The sequence below is a fragment of the Drosophila albomicans genome, chromosome 2R, assembly GCF_009650485.2.
Source record: "Drosophila albomicans strain 15112-1751.03 chromosome 2R, ASM965048v2, whole genome shotgun sequence".
Taxonomy (NCBI): domain Eukaryota; kingdom Metazoa; phylum Arthropoda; class Insecta; order Diptera; family Drosophilidae; genus Drosophila; species Drosophila albomicans.
Genome location: NC_047631.2, coordinates 12864843 through 12883960, shown reverse-complemented (window position 1 = coordinate 12883960; position 19118 = coordinate 12864843). Strand labels below are relative to the sequence as shown.

Sequence of the window (19118 nt, the reverse complement as noted above, 5' to 3'; positions counted from 1 at the left end):
ATATATTACAAATTAATGCGGTAACCTTTAAGAGAATTGACTATTGATTGAAAGTGTAAAAAATATTTTACAAATTTTAAAACTCACAAAAGTTCATATTTATGTAAAGAAGAGTACGTGAGAATATTTTGAAATAGTTCGAAATATTGTCAACACATAAAACCACTGACAAATGTGACTAGCAAATCGAGTTCATATTGACACTGGTCACATCGTGTTATTGACCAAGGTTATGGTTAAAAATTTGGCTCAACACGATTGCAAAAGCAAATGCAATTTGAAAATTATTACAAACCAAAAGGGAAATAATACAAATGTAGAGAAAATCACTTACCCTGTCGAGTGGCGACGCCTGATCCCTTGCTGTTGCTGTTGCCGTTGCCAATTTTAGTGCCATTTTTCAGTTCGGTCAATGAGAGCTCAATCGAATCGGCATGAGCAATCAAATTGTTTTTAGTCTGAAGTGAAAAGTGGGGCGAAAATACACAAAAAAAAAAGGGATGAGTAAAGTAAATGGAGACAGAAAGAAGTTTGTGAGTTTCTTACGAACCTTTTCGATTTCACTCATCATGACGGGCGTAACCTTTGGCATTTGAGGATTCTTTCCGATGGCGCCGACAATGACCTGCAAATCGTCTCGGCGTTCCTGCAAAAAACCAATATATAGATGTAACATATAAAAAAGAAAACTAACTTAGTTGCAGCACATACAGCTTAAGCTCCGTACTCTTTTGTGATGAAAAATTAACAATAAATCAGGCGGAAACGGAAATGGCAATGGAAAGAGGAAAACACTAACAAAATGGACACCACTGGGAAGTCCAACGGAGTTTGTTATTCAATTCCAACTGTGAATTCCCCCTTTGCAAAAGCAAACTTCCTCAATAGCTCTGTGTGTGTGCGATGCGATGCGATGCGTTTGTGTGACACGAGTGTAAAGATAGGGAAGTGTGGGGCATGTAGTATGTATACCGCATCCGATGCGTTTATCAGCCAACAAAATTGCATTGAGTTCAGATGATTAAACACAATTTTTTGGCGCCAAGCGAAATTTTCTCGCAAACAAAACTTTAATCAACACAAAATAAATTACGAAAGATTTTTTGAAGCAACGCCCGACCGATTCACATATAAAGACGCGTCGAGACTGAACACAAAACACAGCATTTGCTGCCGGCAAACAGTAAGAGAAAAACTCAAGAAGATTGAATTGCTTAATTTCGCTTCCCTCTCTCTTTAATTGATCTGAAAGCTGTGCTCTTTAGAACTGTACCAAATGTTTGATTTTTCCTTATTTTCTTTTTCTATTTTTAATCATAGGTTTCCCACTTTTGCGTATATTTCATTTCGTTTGGGGTTTTTGTCATCATTGGGACCAGACCATAAAAAAAGAAATACAAAACAAAAATAAAAATAAAAATAAACAACAAATGCACGCATTGATTAATGATGGATTTCAGACGACGGCATTATCTAGGGATTGATTTTGTCGCGTTGAAAAGAATTTAGTTGGCTGACGATGAAAATTTGTCAAATCATTTTAAATTGCAGGCCATTGGAAATTGCCAAATATGAACATAAATTTCATGACAGTTCAGTTAAGGAGAAAATATAAATGAAATAATTAATTTTACAAGTTAAAATTTAAACAATATTTTAGATCTACGCATTTTAGCAGATGTTTTCAGTAACATTGCGTTCAATTGAATTAATTTCTCACGTTTAAAAAGAAAATATTATAAATATGATAATATCAAGAATTTTAGTTCTTTATAGAACTATGAATTTAAGCAGATGTTTTCAATTTGCTAAATTAATTTCAAAGAATATTTCAATAGCAATTTATGAATATATTAGCCAAATCGATCAAGACACTGTGCATTTAGCCATCTCTTAAATTTAGTTCTCTTTAAAGAAAAAGCAATCTCATCTCTTCGCGGACTACACACAAATATTGTTTGTTTGCTTCTTGTTAATGCAGTCGTACGACAAGATGTCTCGATGTCTCGACGTCTCTGTGTAACTATGTCAAAATTTTTGTTGGTTTATTTTGGGGCATTTCTAATGGCAGCATTTAGTTTTGGTTTGGTATGGTATGGTTTTGGTTTGTGTGCCGTTGCCCTGAATTCTCAAGAGGCCAATTAACTTGTGAACGCCACAAAAAAGAGAGCAAAAAAAAAGAACACCAAATAGAAAATCATCTCGGTCATCTTCAAAGATGTCGAAAATTGTGATGCGAATATAAATAATGCCTGAGCGATTTTTAGAACGAAAACAATGCACAAATATTATTAAATTCAATTAAGTTTTGGTCAATTAATTGTTGCATTCGCTGGCAAAAGGCCAGCATTTAATTAAGCTGGTCACACTTACGTTGATGTCCTCCATGCGTTTCTCTAGCTCAGTGCTGGACTTAAGGTCAACGGGCTTCTCAATGAGCACGTTAATGCGTCGCAATCCCTTCGTGACCAGCTCCTCAATGTTAACACTCTCCGGCATGGGACGTGGATTTGACGAGCCAGTGACTTTGCATCTGAATGAAATAATGAAATTCAAATTAGAAAATAAACTTTTCTGATGGCTCTTTGTTGTTTCATTTACTTGGCCTGTTGCACCTCGCGGAACTTTTCACGCAATATAATCTGGGTGAGCATGACCAGGCGAGAGATGCCGCCTTGTTTGCCATGGGTCTCAAGCACCAAGGAGTCGCCCCTGGAGATCAGTGTGGCAGCATCGGGCGCAATTAGAAGTCGCAAATCCTCGCTGAAAAGATTCAATTTATTAATGAATGCTAATTTAAATTTAAACTCAAATTTTCTTATTATTATAGAAGCAGATAAAAGATTATTCAATATTTAATAATAAAATTTAATTTCATTTTCTATATTTTAAGAAAATAATATTGAATAAATATTTTGTAAATCAATATGAAAATTGAATTAAACTTTCCATTTTTTATATTTTAGCTTTACTTAAATTTTTAATATTTCGCAAGAAGACTAAATTCTGAAAAAGTTCGATAAAGGAATTTTAAAATTAAATTCAATTTGCTATATTTTATTGAAAAATTCTAATGAGTTTTAAAAAATATTTAAATTAAATATGAATATAGATATTTTAAATTAAATGTAATTTTAATCTTTTAGCTTTATTAATACTTTAAATCTTAATTAATTAATGATCTACATTGTTCTATATTTCACAAAGTTGCCTCTTAAAAAGTCCAATTAATATTTGTAATAAATTTACATTTAATAAGAGTTTAATTATATTGGAAATTTATATTTCTAAAACAAAGCTAAACTACATTTTTATTTTTCTATGAATCAATATAATTTTAAATCTTTGATTTAATAGTAAATAAATAAAATGGACGTTTTCTACTTACGCTTCGCTCTCGTGACACTGTTCGATCTTGACCTTGGTCAATTCCAGTTTGTAGATCATCTGCTCGGCCAACTTATTAAAGTCCTGCACACGTTGTTCCAAGCCAGTAGGAGCACCAGCTTCTCCACAAGGGGGACTCTTCAGGGTCTCATTGGAGTCATCGAGAGGTGTCGAGGGCATTGAGCTGAGCACCTTGCTCAGAAAAGAGTTTGGCTTCTTCGTCGAGGGCGTCTCAATGCGACTCTGCGTTAGTTGAGTGATAAAACAAAAAAAGAATATGCAAGAATATCGAAATGATGAAACCACCTTGAGCTACAACAAAATTACCGTATCACTATCGGAGTCAAACGTTGGTGTCATTTCCATCGAGAAACGTGGTATCTCCTCATCATCGGAGAATACCAAGGGCTCAATATCGTAACCTGTCTCCTTATCGGGACTATAGAAACTATTGCGAATGGGCGATTCGGGTTCTGTGTCCGGCGTCAGTGCCTCCAATTCAGGTTGCAACTGACGCCAGCGTTTCGCCTTGGGACGCTCTTCAGTTGCGGTTGTTATTGTTGGTGTTGTTGTTGGTGTTGTAGTTGCCTCAGTTGTTGGCTGCTGTTCGGTTTCCTCTTCGGAATCCCGCAGAATATCCCGCTCATGAGCTATGCGTTTGCGTTTCTCATCAAAGGAGATGCGCTGCTTTTCCACACGCAAAAACGGAGTACTTGTATTGCCCGCTCCAGGACGCAGCAGCTCCGTCTCATCTTCTTTATCTTCCTCCATCTCAGCTGTCTTTAGCTTTGGTGATTCGCATAGCGAGCGTTTGCTCTTGCTGCGTCGCACCTCTTTGCCATCGGCATCGACGCGTAGCGAAGAGTCCGAGTCTTCAGACAGATCTACAATCTGCACAGTCTGCACATACTCGGGCAACAGCGGCTCCACGCTCTCCAAGATGTTCACGGTGTCAACGATTTCGCCTTGCTGAGGTTCGAGAGCGATATTCTGCACAGACATCTTATCATTCTGTATGTTCTTCACCTTGATCTCAACCACTTGAGCAGGTGCTGCTGGCGCCTTGCGTTTATTCTTCAATGGCTTTGGCGGTGCCATCGATTCGGCAACCATTTTAGCAGGATTCAACGAGATCTGGGAAAAGAGAGTGCTCGATTCGGCCAGACGAAACGTTTGTGGTGGCAACAAATCTGGCAAGACTTGTTCGCCCGTTGCCTCCGCTTCGGTGGCTGCCTTGGGAGATGGCGAGGAGGCGCCGGCAGCTTCGCCGGCTTGAGGTGTGCGCGCACGTCTTTGACGCACTGTATCGCTAACTACAACAATTTCCGTATCGTCGTCGTTGGGTTTGGCCAAAATGCTTGGCTGATTGTGGCGCGTTTTTAATGTATCCTGTGCATAAGTTTTCAATTGAATGATTTTTTCGATTTTTGCCAAATTATGTTAAGGTTACAAAAAGCAAGTTGCTGTACATTAGCATTGGTGAAATATTTGGATGGATTGGACGCAGCCGCACACCAAAAATTGAACGCCATTATAGGGGACAGTACAAAAGGATATCAATATATATAAAACATATAGATATATATATTGATTTGAAGCGTGAAAATGACACCAAGTTAAGATCTCGTAGAGCTAGTGATACGGTGATATCTGGTATTTTTTGTTTTGGGTGATGGTTGTTGGTTTTATCTTTTTTCTGGTTGTAAATTAGCTTTGGTGGAAAGATTATTATGAATGTTTAATGTTTTATTTATAAATGTGTGTGGGTGGTAAATGAAATTGCAAAAGAAAATCATAATCAACAAATTAAATTAAAAATAAATAAAAGTATAATATATAAAGCAGATTTGGGTTAGCAGCATTTAACTACGCTTAGATTAAGGCCACACGAAATATTTGTTACATATATAAAGTTTATAAATAATTAAAAATACAAATATTTTACAACTTAAATTTGAGGTGCAAGTTCTTTAAGTTTTTCCCTTGCATAAAATACACGATTTTAAAATGAGTTTGGCGCTCGCTTTGGCAAACGGAACTCGAGAAATTCGAATCCAATTTAAGTGCGACCCAGAATGAAATGAAAAGCGAATGAGGATGCTGAAGGACTTCTGAATGTGTATGTGCATGTGAGTGTGTGAATGTGGTTACTTGTGAATGGGAAACCAAAAGAGTTACGATGACAAACAAAGAGCGTAAAAAAAGTGCATGAATGGGAATCGAATAAGCAAAGGAAAGAGGTGAATAAATGAAAATGACAGATAAGACCGACCGACATATAAGTTAGCGAATGATTCAAGGACACAATTTTATATACAACAAGTTCAAGCATTTGCTTAAATTAAATTAATTATATGATATAATGATTAATAACGAACTGGCAGTCGTTTAGTACGCACCACAACAATCGCAATCACTTGTTGCTGTAACTTTTCAATTTCCGGATTCGACGGCACATTTATCTCCTTCAGATCATGCTCCATGGCTCTGTAAAGGTCAAAGAATATTTATGTTATCGAATATATTAGACAGACTATCATTTATTAACAGACTTTAGAGTATCCAATGATATGTTATCCAAGTTCTGTAGCGTTGCCTTCATCTCAGTCAAACGTTTGATGATATCAGCACTTGTCAACTTATGATAGGTCGCCTTCAGTCCATCGATGCGTTGACGCGTCTCCTGCATGCAACTCTGATCACAGGACTTGCTGTACTCATTGTAGTGATCCTCGCATCGCTGCAGCACATCCTCAAACTCCAGCAATATGGAGTTGCGATCGTGCAACTCCTGTGGCGACTCGAAGCGGCGTATTAACTCATCTGCAGACTCGAAGCATTGCTCCAGTTGTCTGGCCAGCTTGAGAAGACCCTCTAGAAAAGCCTTCGACTGCGTCACATTCTCACCGAGTGCATTGTACAAATGCTTCAGTGCATCGATGCGTTGACTCAGCTGCTTTGGTGACTTGGTGTATTTATCCTCGCACACTCGACGTCCCGTCTTTATGGTGCTCTCGATTTCCGCCTTAATTTCAGAGAGTGTGCGATAAATTTGCTAAAAATAATGTAACATTAATAAAGAGTTCATTTTATTGTTATGCGTTACATACCAAACACTTTTGATACTGCGCCTGCACGGTGCTGGGACCAGCTGAGGCCACATCCAGCACTAAAGTGGAGTGTTCCACATTGCGTAGATCGCCGTAGGCACGATTCAACCGCGACTCGTAGGCAGGCTGCGGAGCAGTGCATTTGTTCAGCTTCGCCTGACAGGCCTTGAAGCGCATTTCCATCAAATTGAGCTGCTCCTGCAACCGATTGGCAGCTCCTGTTTTCCCCTTGCGGGTGTGCTCTGCAATCAATTCAGTTATGTCTTTAAAGTTGCGCTCGTTAATGGCAAATTCGCGGGCCAAAATCTGAAAAACAAAAAGAAGCGTTAATGGTGTGCTAAGTAAAATAATTCTGTCTAGTAGGATTCAAATTTCCTAACAATGGGAATTTTTTTTTAATTTGAAATTCCAATAATATGTAAGTCTCATTGGAATACTCTTTAAACTTTTGAAAAGCATTACTTCAATTTTTAGATTGCTACTGTTTTAACGGCTTAAATCAATGAATAAATGTATGGGAATATAATTAAGCTGATTACACACTACTACAATTTCTGATTAATACCAATATACATCCAAAAATTTTCTACTAAATCTTTAGTCACTTCTTAAAATCTTAATGGTATATTTGCAACAAAAGATTTTATATTATTGAGCATCTGTAATATCAAATTGACTATTAGCTTATTAGGTTTAATTTAGAATTTCAAATGCATATTTATTATTTTTGCAATTTACGTCTATTTTTCCCACCATTAGCTAAATTTAGATTGGTTTTTTTCCTATTAAAACATATAAATATTTCTGCATAGTAATTGAAATGAATTAACTGTCTAATTAACCATAGGATTTGAGCTTTTCCACTTTTAAATGATTTATAACTTAACGCTAGAGCCTAAACTTTCTAATATAACCCATATTTCTCATACTCAAATGAAGACATTCCATATTACCTGAAAATCGTCGGGCAGATCCTCAATGGTCACATCGTTTTCCAGATGCTCGCTGAGTATGTCGTCCATGCGCGTTAGCCACGCCTCCAGTTGGACGACCGCCCGCTCCGATTGCTCCGCCTCGCTGACCTTCTCCTCGAGCAGTTCGGTGCGCTTCTTGGCCTGCTGTTGCAGCTGTGTCCAGCGCACTACAATGCCATCGATGTCCTTGCGCATAACATCGGCCATGAATTCATTATCAATTAGCTCGTTGCCAATTTCCTGAATCTTGTCCAACCACTCTTCGGAGTGAGCACGCAGCACGTTCTCCAGATCCTATATAAAAGTGTGAATAAGTTGTAATTGAAAGAGCTATATATGTATATGAATTAGTGATCAACTTACGTCTAGCTCTTCCATAATTTCCTCGGCATCAGCAGCGTTTTCGGGTGTGTTGCGTATCTTGTTCTCGAGGCGATCCAAATAGCCAGTTTCGCTGACCATGAACTTCTTAAACTCCCCCAGCTGCGTGGAGATGTGCTCCAATAGCGCAGTCTTGGCATACACACGTTCCGTAACCTCAGACCAGCGAGCATTGAGGCGTGTAAACTGTTTGGCCAACGTGCCATCCTTCTCTTTCTCCTTCTCCTTATCCGTCTCCTGTTCGCTGTCCTTGTGCTGCAGCTCATCCATTTGCAGCAACAACTCGCCGCCCAGCTCGTTGAGCTCCCGAAATTGCGTGGCCTCCCTTTCGCAGGTCTCCTTGAGCGTCTGGAATTTGCATTTGCTCTGGAACAGCTCGTTGGAATTGCCAATGTCAGCGACGCCCGTTTTGGGCGTGTTTGCCTCCAGTTCGCTGAGCCAATGTTCCGTTTGATGCAGTCGCTGTTGAATCACCTCGATTTGCGACTGCAGCGCCGACTGCTGTTGACGCTGTGCCTGATGCAGTTGCTCCACCTGCTGGTAGAGCGCATTCAGCGCACTTATCTGCGACTGCAGCGTCTCACGCTGCACTTCCTCCGACTCCTTGATGAGTATCTCGCTGAAATTACGCGCACTAATCACATCAATCTCCAGCTTACGCAAATCCTGCGCTTGCACTACTTCCGGAGCACTGCTGAGCACCGCTATAATCGAATTGTATTCGGCCACGAAATGATTGAGGTTCTCAATTGCCGTCGTCTGCTTAATAACGCGTTCGCTCAGCTGCTCCGGCAAACGTTGCCAGGCAGCTTGTAACTCAGCGGTCAAGAGCTGAGCAGGCACATGTTCATAGATGGGTTTTAGGGACTCCAGTTCATCGACCAGTTGATTGAGCAGCTGCTGCTGTTGCTGCATTGCCTCCAGATGTGAGACACGCACCTTTTGCCCAGCCACCTTCGCCACAAACTGTTCCAGTTGTTGCACCTGTTGGACAAGAGTCTCGCCTCCACGCTGTTGGATAAGCGTCTGCAACGCTTGCTTCATGTCGTGCCAACTGTCGTAGAAGATGCCAAAGTCCCGCTTCCATTCGATCAGCTGGTCATCGAGTGCTTCGGTGGCTTCGCGTGCCTCGGCAATCTCCGTGGACAGCGATTCCATGTGGCTGAGTCGCTGCTCCAGCGACTGGCAGCTGGCTGAACTCGCATGTTGTTTATACCAATCCCTAGAATCTGCCAAGACAAGCTTGAAGCCTGTCAGGCTGTTGTAGTAACGCTCCTTGGCCAACAGCGTGCTGCTCTCATTCTGCTGGTTGGTCAGACGCTGATTCAATGCCGCATAGCGTTGCTCCAGCTGCTTGATGTGGGCTGCTTCTAAGAGCAACTTGCGAGCTGGTTCCTCCTGCTCACACACTTCGTAAAGTTTCTTGAGTTCGGGTAAGGTGTTGGCACGACGTTGAGTCTCTGACTGCAGTTCCTTGAGCAGCTCGCACTGATTGCGCAGACTTTGACGCTGCAGCTGCTGCAGTTGCTGTTCCACATCCTGCACATGACTAAAGTGCTCCATGATCTGCGTCTCAAGCGCAAAGAAGTTATCACCATTGCGCAATTTACGCTTCTTGCTTGCTAGTTGATCCTGCTGCTGCTCCTGCTGTGGTTGCTGTTGTTCTCCCTCCTCCTCTTCATCACCGAATCGGATAATCATCTGATAATCCACCCAACCTTCGGGACGCACCACACGACTGTCATCGTAGCTGGCACGATCGCGTCCAAAATTAAAGCCCTTCGTCTCAATGCGCAGCGTCTGCACCTCGAGAATTTGCTTGAGAGCATCCAGACGATCCTCGTAGCTCTCCAGCTGCATCAGCACACGTTCGCCCTTGTCATCGCCATCCTGCAAGGTGGCAGCTACCATTTGCCGCAGATCAATGAGATAACGCTGCAACTCGAGCAGATCCTTGGCACAATAGTTCAGCTCATTGATGCGCTGTGTAATGCCGCCCACATCGGTCACATCCCTCGTCTCCATGCGCTTCAGATCCTGCTCTCGAGCATCCAACCAGCGTGAGATGCATTTGTATTGCTGCAACTTTTCGGTGCGCAAATCAATCCACTTGACCACATGCGACCAACGCTCACCCAACGCACTCAAACGATCCTCGAGATCATTGAAATTACCCGAGGTATCGTTGACTATGACCACCATGCTGCTAATGCTGTCCACCAACTCCTGTTGCTCGCTGAGATCGGACTTCAGTTGTCGAGCCTCGGCTAGCTGCTGTTCCGCCTCGCTGAGGGTGGGTCCAATATCGCTCATATGCGAGATGCGATCCTCGACATTGGTGAGAAACTGACGCAATTGCTCTAGTTTCTGTTTCTGGAACTCAGCCAGACGCATGAGGATCTTCGCCTGCATATCCAAGGCACGCAATCGCAGCGTCTCCCAGCGTTCATTCAGCAGCACCATCTGTTGACGCACTTCATTCTGATCCTCCTGCGAGAGTCCTGAACCGTCTTTCTTCTGCGACTCGTTAATCAGATTGCTGCCCTCTTCGAGCGCTTCGCCCACAAATTCCTGATGTTCGGTTAACTTCAGCATAAAGCTTTCGTTGTCGTGAAACTGCAGCTTGGCGGTCTGAAAGTCCTCGGGATCGGGCAGCTCCTGCGACAGCAATTGCTCATCCTCCAGCAGCAGCGTTAGCACCGCCTCCAGAGCCGTCTGATAGCTGCTAATCTCCACACTGGCATTTGTGGCCGTGCTCAATGGACGCACTGCACTCGCCTTCAGCTCCATGCTCGTCGCACTGTCCGAGGTGTAGAGCTCCCGCTCGGTATCCAGCGGCACCTCATCGAGATCCGTAATACTGGTACAGGGTACGCGTTCCCTTTCGCTGGCTCGCATCGATTCCATGGCATGGAACAGACACATCACATACATCTGTATCGACTTGTTGTCCGGCTTGTGTGTGTGCACATCCTCCGCATCGAGTAGCTTCTCGATCTTGAAATGCCGATGCGCCAAATCAAAGGCCAAATGCAGACGCTGCAACGCATGCTGTCCCAAAGCCGTCTCCAGATCCAGCTCATCCAGATGCGCAGCCAATATCATCAGAAAAGCGCGACCATCGGCCCACGAGCTGGCGAAATCGTTGAGTGACAAACCATGTGGCTCGGTGTATTGACGCGCCCAGGCTAGCAGGGATTTCTCAACGCCATTGCTGGAATGGCTTTTGACTAGATGCTGGCCATTAAACTCGAGCGCAATTAGCCAGATGAGGCCCAGGGTGAGCTTGGCATTGCCGCCAACAATGTCGTCACTGGAGATGTTAACCAATCGGACGCCATGCTGCTGAATCACGTGCAGCACCTTGTTCAGATTGTTGATGTGATGCACTCGCATGCGACCCTTTTCGGGTTTCTGTTTGGAAAAGCGAGAAAACAGACGAGAAAAGAATTCATTACAAAATATTTTGAAATAAGTTTTAAAATAAATGTATATCGATAACAGTTCGATGTCGGCAAGCAAACAACAAAAGCACTAGAGAATTAATCGATAAGAAAATTAATGCATTACGAACACATCTCTAATGTCTAGGATAGCGCTAGAAAATTAATCGATAAATAAATGAATGCATCTACTGTGAACTTTTAAATAACCAACATCAAGTTCAATGGGAAAAATGTTCAAATTACTTTTCATTAAATTTATATTATATTTTTTTGAATTATAAAATGATAGATATTATGTTAAATTAAACACAATCAAGACAGAAGTAACATGTTTATACATATATGTATATATTTTATTGTATATCTATTTTATTTATTTTTATTTAACAAAATCGATGTTTAAGGGTCTGACGCGATAAATTGGTCCCAACTTATAAAATGAGGGAACAACATACATATAAAATGCGCTTTATGTTTCTTCTAAAAGCATAACTAAAAGAACTGTCATTATTTGATTTCTTCTAAAATATAGTTCCCTACATGGCGATTTTGTTAATAAAATCTTAAAAGAGTACATTTTCCTGTCCTCTTTTTCTTTCATTATTTTAAAGTACGTCTATGTATAAACTTGTTTTTTCAATTATCAATCAATAACTTTCATTGGTAGCAAGTCTATTAATCCATGAATCATTTAGTATCTTGTTCTTAAATATATAAAAAAAAATAAATTATGATCAAAGCTACAGCTACAACTACAGAGAAGATGACAGTAAACTATAATAAACTTTATTATGAATTCAGTTTGACCAATTTAAAAATTAACTTTAATTGAACATTTGCATCTTAATACTAATAGGAATGCCAAACACTAAAAAGTTATTGTGCTTATTATCTTAATCACTGTAAATTAAATTAGCTGGCATTAAGTTTTGATTTAAAATGCAAAAAAAAAGAATTCTATTACATGCCAGCAAAAGTTATAGCGTCATTTCATATTTCATTAACGAGATAATTTAAAGAAAATGCGCGTTACCACGAGGAAAAGTGACAAATTAATAGTATTTCAATACAGCTATAAAGCATTATATCAGATGTACTGTAAGAGAAATGCATTGATATCTATGGTTTTAAACAAGTTTTTATCATCAATAATTCTGCAACTGCAAGTAGAAAATTGTTAAACGAAAACCATTTATTTTTTATGCTTTTGCAAAAAGTAAAATAAAAATGGAAAACACTTTTGCCAAAGCGACTGGCAAAACGAAGCTCAAAAATTGAGTAATAAAATAAGAAAAGTTTTGCAGAAAACTGGTAGCTTTGCCATCAGGTGAGCATAAACCATGCAGGTAAATTCCCACAATGTTAAAAGTTTGTAAATTGTTGAGAGAGCTAAAGACACTGGCTGCACTTTTGTTAAGATGCGAGGAGCAAAGTTAAAGCTTTAAAATAGTGGAGTAATTAAGAAAAAATCAGCTTAAATTTCAAGGCAAAAGCTAAAGAAATTTAAAGGTTATATAGGTTGCAATATAGAAGCTAAGTCTCTGATAATAAAGCTAATAAAAACGGATCTATGATTTGCCTCTTTCAGGACTCTATCTACCCACCTAGTAAATAAATAAACTAAAAATACAGTGGCGAATATTTATCACGAATTCATATTCATATTTTTTTGTCAAGTGAATCATAATAATAAAGTTTTTAATTGAATTGTGTTTTAATATAATACATATTAAATAAAATTAAGATTTAGGTATTTTTCTTTAAATCGCGTAGTGAAAGGATTTACATAGAATTATGTACTTTTAAAGTTATTGTCAATAGTAAGAGAATAATTAAATCAATGAAATAAAAATCTTGAACTTACCAGCTGTGTTTGTGTCAGTGTGCTGAGCAGGGCCAACAAACGATGGCCATCTCGAAGGTCCAAGAACAAATCGTTCACTGGCGAGCACTGGGTATTGCTTAGATGTGAATTGATCCATTTCGTAAAAGTTTTCTTCTGTATGTGTTGTCGTTCATCTGCAAAATGGAATTGATGGCAAATTGGTTAGAGAATTGACTGAATTGAGTTAGCTATGTTAGGCAATGCAGTTAATAGGGCCAGGCCAATCTCTGCCCACCTCGGGCTGCATCGGCCGCCTTTAATGGCATTTTGTAGGCCATGCCACACGTTGCCCCAGAAGAGAGGCACTCGTTATGAACCAGTGCACGTCCAAGGTGGCAACGTTGTGCAGTCTTGTCTTGTCTTGTCTTGTCTCTCTTGTCCCATTGTCGGGCCTAGCTTCAATTCGACTCTGCTAATGAACTGAACCGAAAACGTGCCAAAATCAATTAGTATAGTCCGAGTAGATTCGAAGTCGTTGTCCAAATGCCCCGAGTGTTTTTCCCCAGTCCCAAGTCCCCCCTCCCCCCGGTTCCATTTCATTTGTCAGTTTTGTGTGAAACTGCAATTGTTGGCCAAAACAATTTGCATGTAACGTCACTTTGCCAACGTTTTGCACACCCACAATAAGAATGAGCATGCAAAATCGACTGCGACTGCGAGTGCGAGTTGCTCGTGTGGTTGCAACAAAGTTCCACTCTCCAGTCGACAAATTGAAGCTCTGATTGATGGCGGTTTTGGCTTTGCCACGCATCTTGATTGTCTTTCTAACTGACACAGACAATTACTCATTAAACCGCAGTTATTGATGATGCTGCCACTCATTGCGAAGTGAGGTGAGTGTTTATTATGTACCCGTAATTATGCAGATGTAGATTTTAGTTCAGATTAGTTCGTGTCATTAACTCACGCGATATGTTTACATGCCAGCGAATTTAGTTGTATACAAAGTAACAAGTTTATCATTGACTTTCAATTTACATTTAAATATTTTGATTTTTTTTTTAATGGAAGTGAAGAAGTGTAATAAATCTTTGTTTCGATATATTTTTTTTTTTAAATTTTTAAAAATACTTTCTAAGAATGTTTTTTCTTTAATTTCATTTCAAATTAAAAGTAAAATTACCGTCTAATCTTGTTTTTAATAAAATCATGTTCTTTTTTCAAATTTTTATATTTATTACATATAAATAATAAGTTAAGACTATTTTTATCGCAAAGTAGCAATTCATCAAAATAATTGTTTAACAATAATAATTTTATTTCGTTTATGTAACATATGTGAATTTTTTTCATTTCAAACATACATATATGTAAAAGACTACACACAAGTGTTATTTATATTTTTGGTAAATCTTGATATGAATTCTTGTTATCTAATCAAATTCATTCTTTTTTGCAGTTGTGTTAATTTTGAGCTTAATAGATGTTGTCTGAAATATATTTATACTCATGAAGAAGAGAAATGCTAATAATATATTTTTCTTTTATAGAGGCAACTATTTGTATAATGCATCAAGTAAATGCTCGCTATTAAAGCAAAGCAATTCTTACATATACAGGGGTGCCATAGAAAACACTTTCGCTAGAATTTCACTTCAATTTCACAGTGGTTTAAAAAACACTGACTATTTTGCCTTTGCTTTTCCTTAAAAAAAGTAATGAAACTTTACTTTTGTGTTGAAGATTTTATAGATTCATTAATTAAATTTATGATTAAATTGTGTTGATTGACTAATTGACTAATAAATTCTAACCACTCGGAATTCTGTTGCATGGCGAAAATCTTTCAGTGGTTTGACGTTTGGTGATTTCCCAAATCACGAGTGATTTCCGTGGCACCCCTGGTATGTGGTACGGTTAGTGATATTTTGACAATTGTGGAAATATGAAATCTTATTTAGAATATATTTGTATTATTTAATGTTTGAATCAAAAGCGAATGCCACTTGGCCTCGATTCTCTCGGAATACTCTTTAATTGTCAATTGCAATTTGGTGACTGCACTGTAGATAGACTTTAATATCAATCAACTTGACAAATTCTTTCAGAGATTGACGCATTCATTGACGCAATTGGCGACAGCTCATTAAAACTGCCAACTGCATCGAATGATAATTATCTTGATATCAAAGGCAACTTTGTGCAACATGCAAGGACATGGGGATTACATTTCAATGCCAACGGCAAGAGTGATGAAAAGTATGGTGGGTCCTTTATAAGGGAAAACTCAACAACATCAAGTCTGTGGCACGTCACTCACTTGAGTGCAATTTAATTGCCATATAAATGAAGGCAGTAGCTTTGCTGCTGTGCCAACTAATTGCTGGCATAAACTGTTAGTAAGACTGCCACCCACTTATCATACACGAACACACACACGAACACACACACACACATTTGAACACACCCAACCACACATTATTGATCGAAAACGAGGGAATGTGGAAAGCGAGTTGAAAGTAACAAGGCTGGGCCAACAAGCTGTTGCATGTGGCCGACAAATGAGGCCAACTGTAAAGTGCGTAGTCAGGACGTGAACGTGAACGTGGACCAGGCTAATATCCTTTGACATTGCACGTACAAAAGTCGTCAGTCAATGCAGCAGCAACAGGAGCAGCAGCCAAGGAGTCTGAGCCGCAGAGACTCGCCTCTGACTGTTCATCAATTAATTACCAAGTGGACTTGGTGTCCGAGTTCCGAGTTCGAATTGAGTCAAAGTCTTTTGGCGGAAATTTTGCGTGACGTTTGCTAATTAAATGAAATTTCATTATTTGCATTAATTGGAGCTTACGAGTCTGCACAAATTAGCTTAGTTCTGTCACTCTCTTTCTCTCTCTCTTCACAGACAAACTGCAAAACAAACACTCACCAAGCAAATTGCCTTTGCTGTCGACAATTAAATAAAATTTACCATACCAACAGCACAATCTATGTTGTCTGCTGTGTCAGCATCAGCTTCGCAGAGAGCATCGCAAAGGAGCATCATCATTTTCAGTGTCAATTACGGCAATTTCAGCAACAGTTGCTGCTGCTGCTGTTGCAACTGCAATTGTTACTGCAGTCTGCATTTTTTTTTTTTTTGTTATTTACCAGGAAATACTTTTTTGTGTGTGCCGTTTATTTGCCTCTCTTAATTTCTTGCAGTTGTTTGTTTGTCTTCCAAGCTGTTTGCCAATTGTGTTGTTTTTTCTGGGAAAACTCTTGTTCACCTGAGGTTGCATTGGTTTCGTTGACATTTGGTTTTGTGAACAGTTGGTAGCAAAGTTCGATTCGTTCAGCAAATAAGTGCTTTAAATGCTTCATCAATGTTTGGAAATTGATTTGTGGTAAAGAAGAGAAAAAAGTAACTCGATCATCTTTGTTTCTAGGTAATTGATTGATTTGCTCTTTTATTATATTTATTTAATATTGTGGTCGAAAGTTTTCCTTTGTTATTTTCCATAGTTGCTTCTATTCCCAATTCGTTGAATTTATGTTTTGTTTAATTACACATCTATCAATAATTTACACTTTTTCCCTAACCTTCACCCAAGTGGAACCCATTCAATGTATACTATATCTATTTGCAAGCTTCATTGTGCCGAATTTCCTCTTCACATCAGACAAACAATTGCGATATTTGTGTCAAATCAATCGACAACCTTCAAAAAGCGAAACGAATAGCGTAAAATTTGAAATTCATATTTGTCGTCGCTGCATTGTTTCATTTGAATTTCAATAACAATTTATGGCAAATTGAAAACCAAATAACATGAAACTAAGCAAAAAAAAAAAAAAAATGAATGTAAAAAAAATTCTGTATTTACTGAGCCCAAATAATAAAAGTTGTCTTGAATTGAATTCAATTGAATAACGGACAAGCTGACAGACTGATGTCATTACGATCAAATTCATTTGCGATTCTTTCTCGATTTGTCGCTTTTGTGGCTCCATTGCGATTCCATTCCCGAATACACATTCACACCAATAACGCCCACACAAAGCACAGCAGCATCAGTTGGTTTCGATGGTAATTTTCATTGTTGTTGTCGCCTTTTTGTACATTTTTATTGCTTTCAATTATAAAACAATAAATCGACATTTTATAGCTCTCAAAGCCAGACAGCGGCATATGAAAATCATTTTCGTTGAGTTTTGAAGTACCAAAAACAACAAAAAGAATACAAGTAAAAAAGTTTTGGGTGTAAACCATAAAAATATCGATTACCCGCCGTTTTGTCAGTCAATAAAAAACTGAAGATAAAAGCGTCTCCTGACGAGCAAAGTGTTGTTTTTTTAATTGATTTGAGGTATTAGGTTTATAACAAATTCAATTTGACGCAATCTTTTGTATTCCTCGAATGTCTAATTTTTTTAGAGTTGCGGTATATATAATAATAACTATAGTACTTATGATTCCTGAAAATTTGGTTGCGATCAGATAAAAATTGTCGAAGTTATAAAAGAAATACTTTTGTATGGGCAAAAATGCCTACTTATAAGGGTCTTAGTTACTTTGGCTGACAATCTGGTATATTGAGCCGTCTATGGTATATTTTGAATGCGGTACTATATTCTTGTTTTTTAATTGATTTGAGGTATTAGGTTTATAACAAATTCAATTTGACGCAATCTTTTGTATTCCTCGAATGTCTAAAGTGTTGCGGACTCGAATTGTTTGATTGCGAGCATGACATTGAATTGAAAAGGTGAATGTCTATTTTTAGCATGCCCTTTCGGTGAATTTTATTTTTAAGCATGAGAAGTGAAAGCAAGCTGAAACACATAAATAGTCAAAACAACTTCATGATTAACTATTTATTAAGTACTTCAAAGATATGAAGTAATTTTACGAACAGCCATGAATTATAATTAGTAAATATTTGCTCTATTTGGGAATATAAATTTAAATTTTTTTAAATTTTAATTTTAATCGTAAGGATAAGAAACTCAAAACAAATGAATGGTCAAAACAACTTCACGATTAACACTTTATAAATTACATAAAAATAAAGAAAATATAATGTATCAATAGAAATTCATTGAAAATGCTTGGTATTCAATCAATTTCGCAATTAAAATTTTGAATTTTAAAAAAAATATTTTTAATAATAAGTCGAAAAAACTTGAAGAGTTGTTTGGAACAATTAAATATTCAACACAACTTTAAAATTAATTATTGGATACATATGATTAGCACGTAATTATACATAAATAATAATAGCTTGAAATCATTTTCAAATATGAGAAGTGAAAAAACTTGAAGCAATTTATTAGTCAAAACGAATTAACTATTATATAAGTAATAAAAAAGATAATTAATTAGACATATTAAATATTGAATTTTGTTGAATTTTACTTTTAATAGCAAGAAATGAAAGTCAGTTGAACGCTTGTTTAAGGCTCAATTAAGTTTAAAATAACTACTTAATAGGTAACAAAAATTAATTAAAGGGTAAATATTTTAAATTTGCTCTAAATTATTTTGAATTTTATTTTTTAGACACAGAAAGTAAACTTTAAGACTCGTTGAATACTCCTTTAACTTTAAATTTAACTCTTAATAATAGATATTTTACTCTTACTTTAAATTGCAGTAGACATTTTTAATCAATAGAAGTGAAAACTTTAGTAATCTATCTTCAGAAAGAATGTCAAAATTGTAATCTCTTAAACTACTTTGCAGCTTTAAGATTAAGAGCATTTCAATAATCCATAATCTATTGCTTAGAGGGGGAGTCAAAACATCAATATATAAAAAGACAAAACAAAACAATACAGGAGAAAAAGTGATGTTTATATATAGAAATAAAATGTAAACAAAAATACAGCAAGGCGCTACAATTTGTTTATTATTGAACAAGCGTTTGGCATTTGCCATTGCTCCGATCCGGAATCCGGATCCCTCGCCTTTGGGTCAACACAAGACTCACGCACAACACAAGACTCAGCAACA

The 19118-nt window shown here is 38.0% G+C and overlaps 1 protein-coding gene across 13 annotated transcripts in view; it reads right to left on the bottom strand.

The window, feature by feature from the left end:
- LOC117576480 (dystrophin) overlaps positions 1-19118 on the bottom strand; it is a 175826-nt gene that overhangs the window by 141042 nt on the left and 15666 nt on the right. For 9 of the 13 annotated variants that reach the window (XM_052007092.1, XM_052007085.1, XM_052007086.1 and 6 more), the window contains 12 exons: positions 13163-13317; positions 7835-11266; positions 7451-7765; positions 6498-6803; positions 5940-6442; positions 5787-5874; positions 3715-4776; positions 3389-3630; positions 2602-2763; positions 2374-2533; positions 551-646; positions 335-458 (listed from right to left, as the gene is read on the bottom strand). In XM_052007092.1, the coding sequence (XP_051863052.1) occupies positions 335-458; positions 551-646; positions 2374-2533; positions 2602-2763; positions 3389-3630; positions 3715-4776; positions 5787-5874; positions 5940-6442; positions 6498-6803; positions 7451-7765; positions 7835-11266; positions 13163-13317 (6645 nt within the window). The remainder of the gene's footprint in view (positions 1-334; positions 459-550; positions 647-2373; positions 2534-2601; positions 2764-3388; positions 3631-3714; positions 4777-5786; positions 5875-5939; positions 6443-6497; positions 6804-7450; positions 7766-7834; positions 11267-13162; positions 13318-19118) is intronic. The other 4 variants (XM_052007090.1, XM_052007091.1, XM_052007088.1 and 1 more) reach the window with 1 other exon arrangement.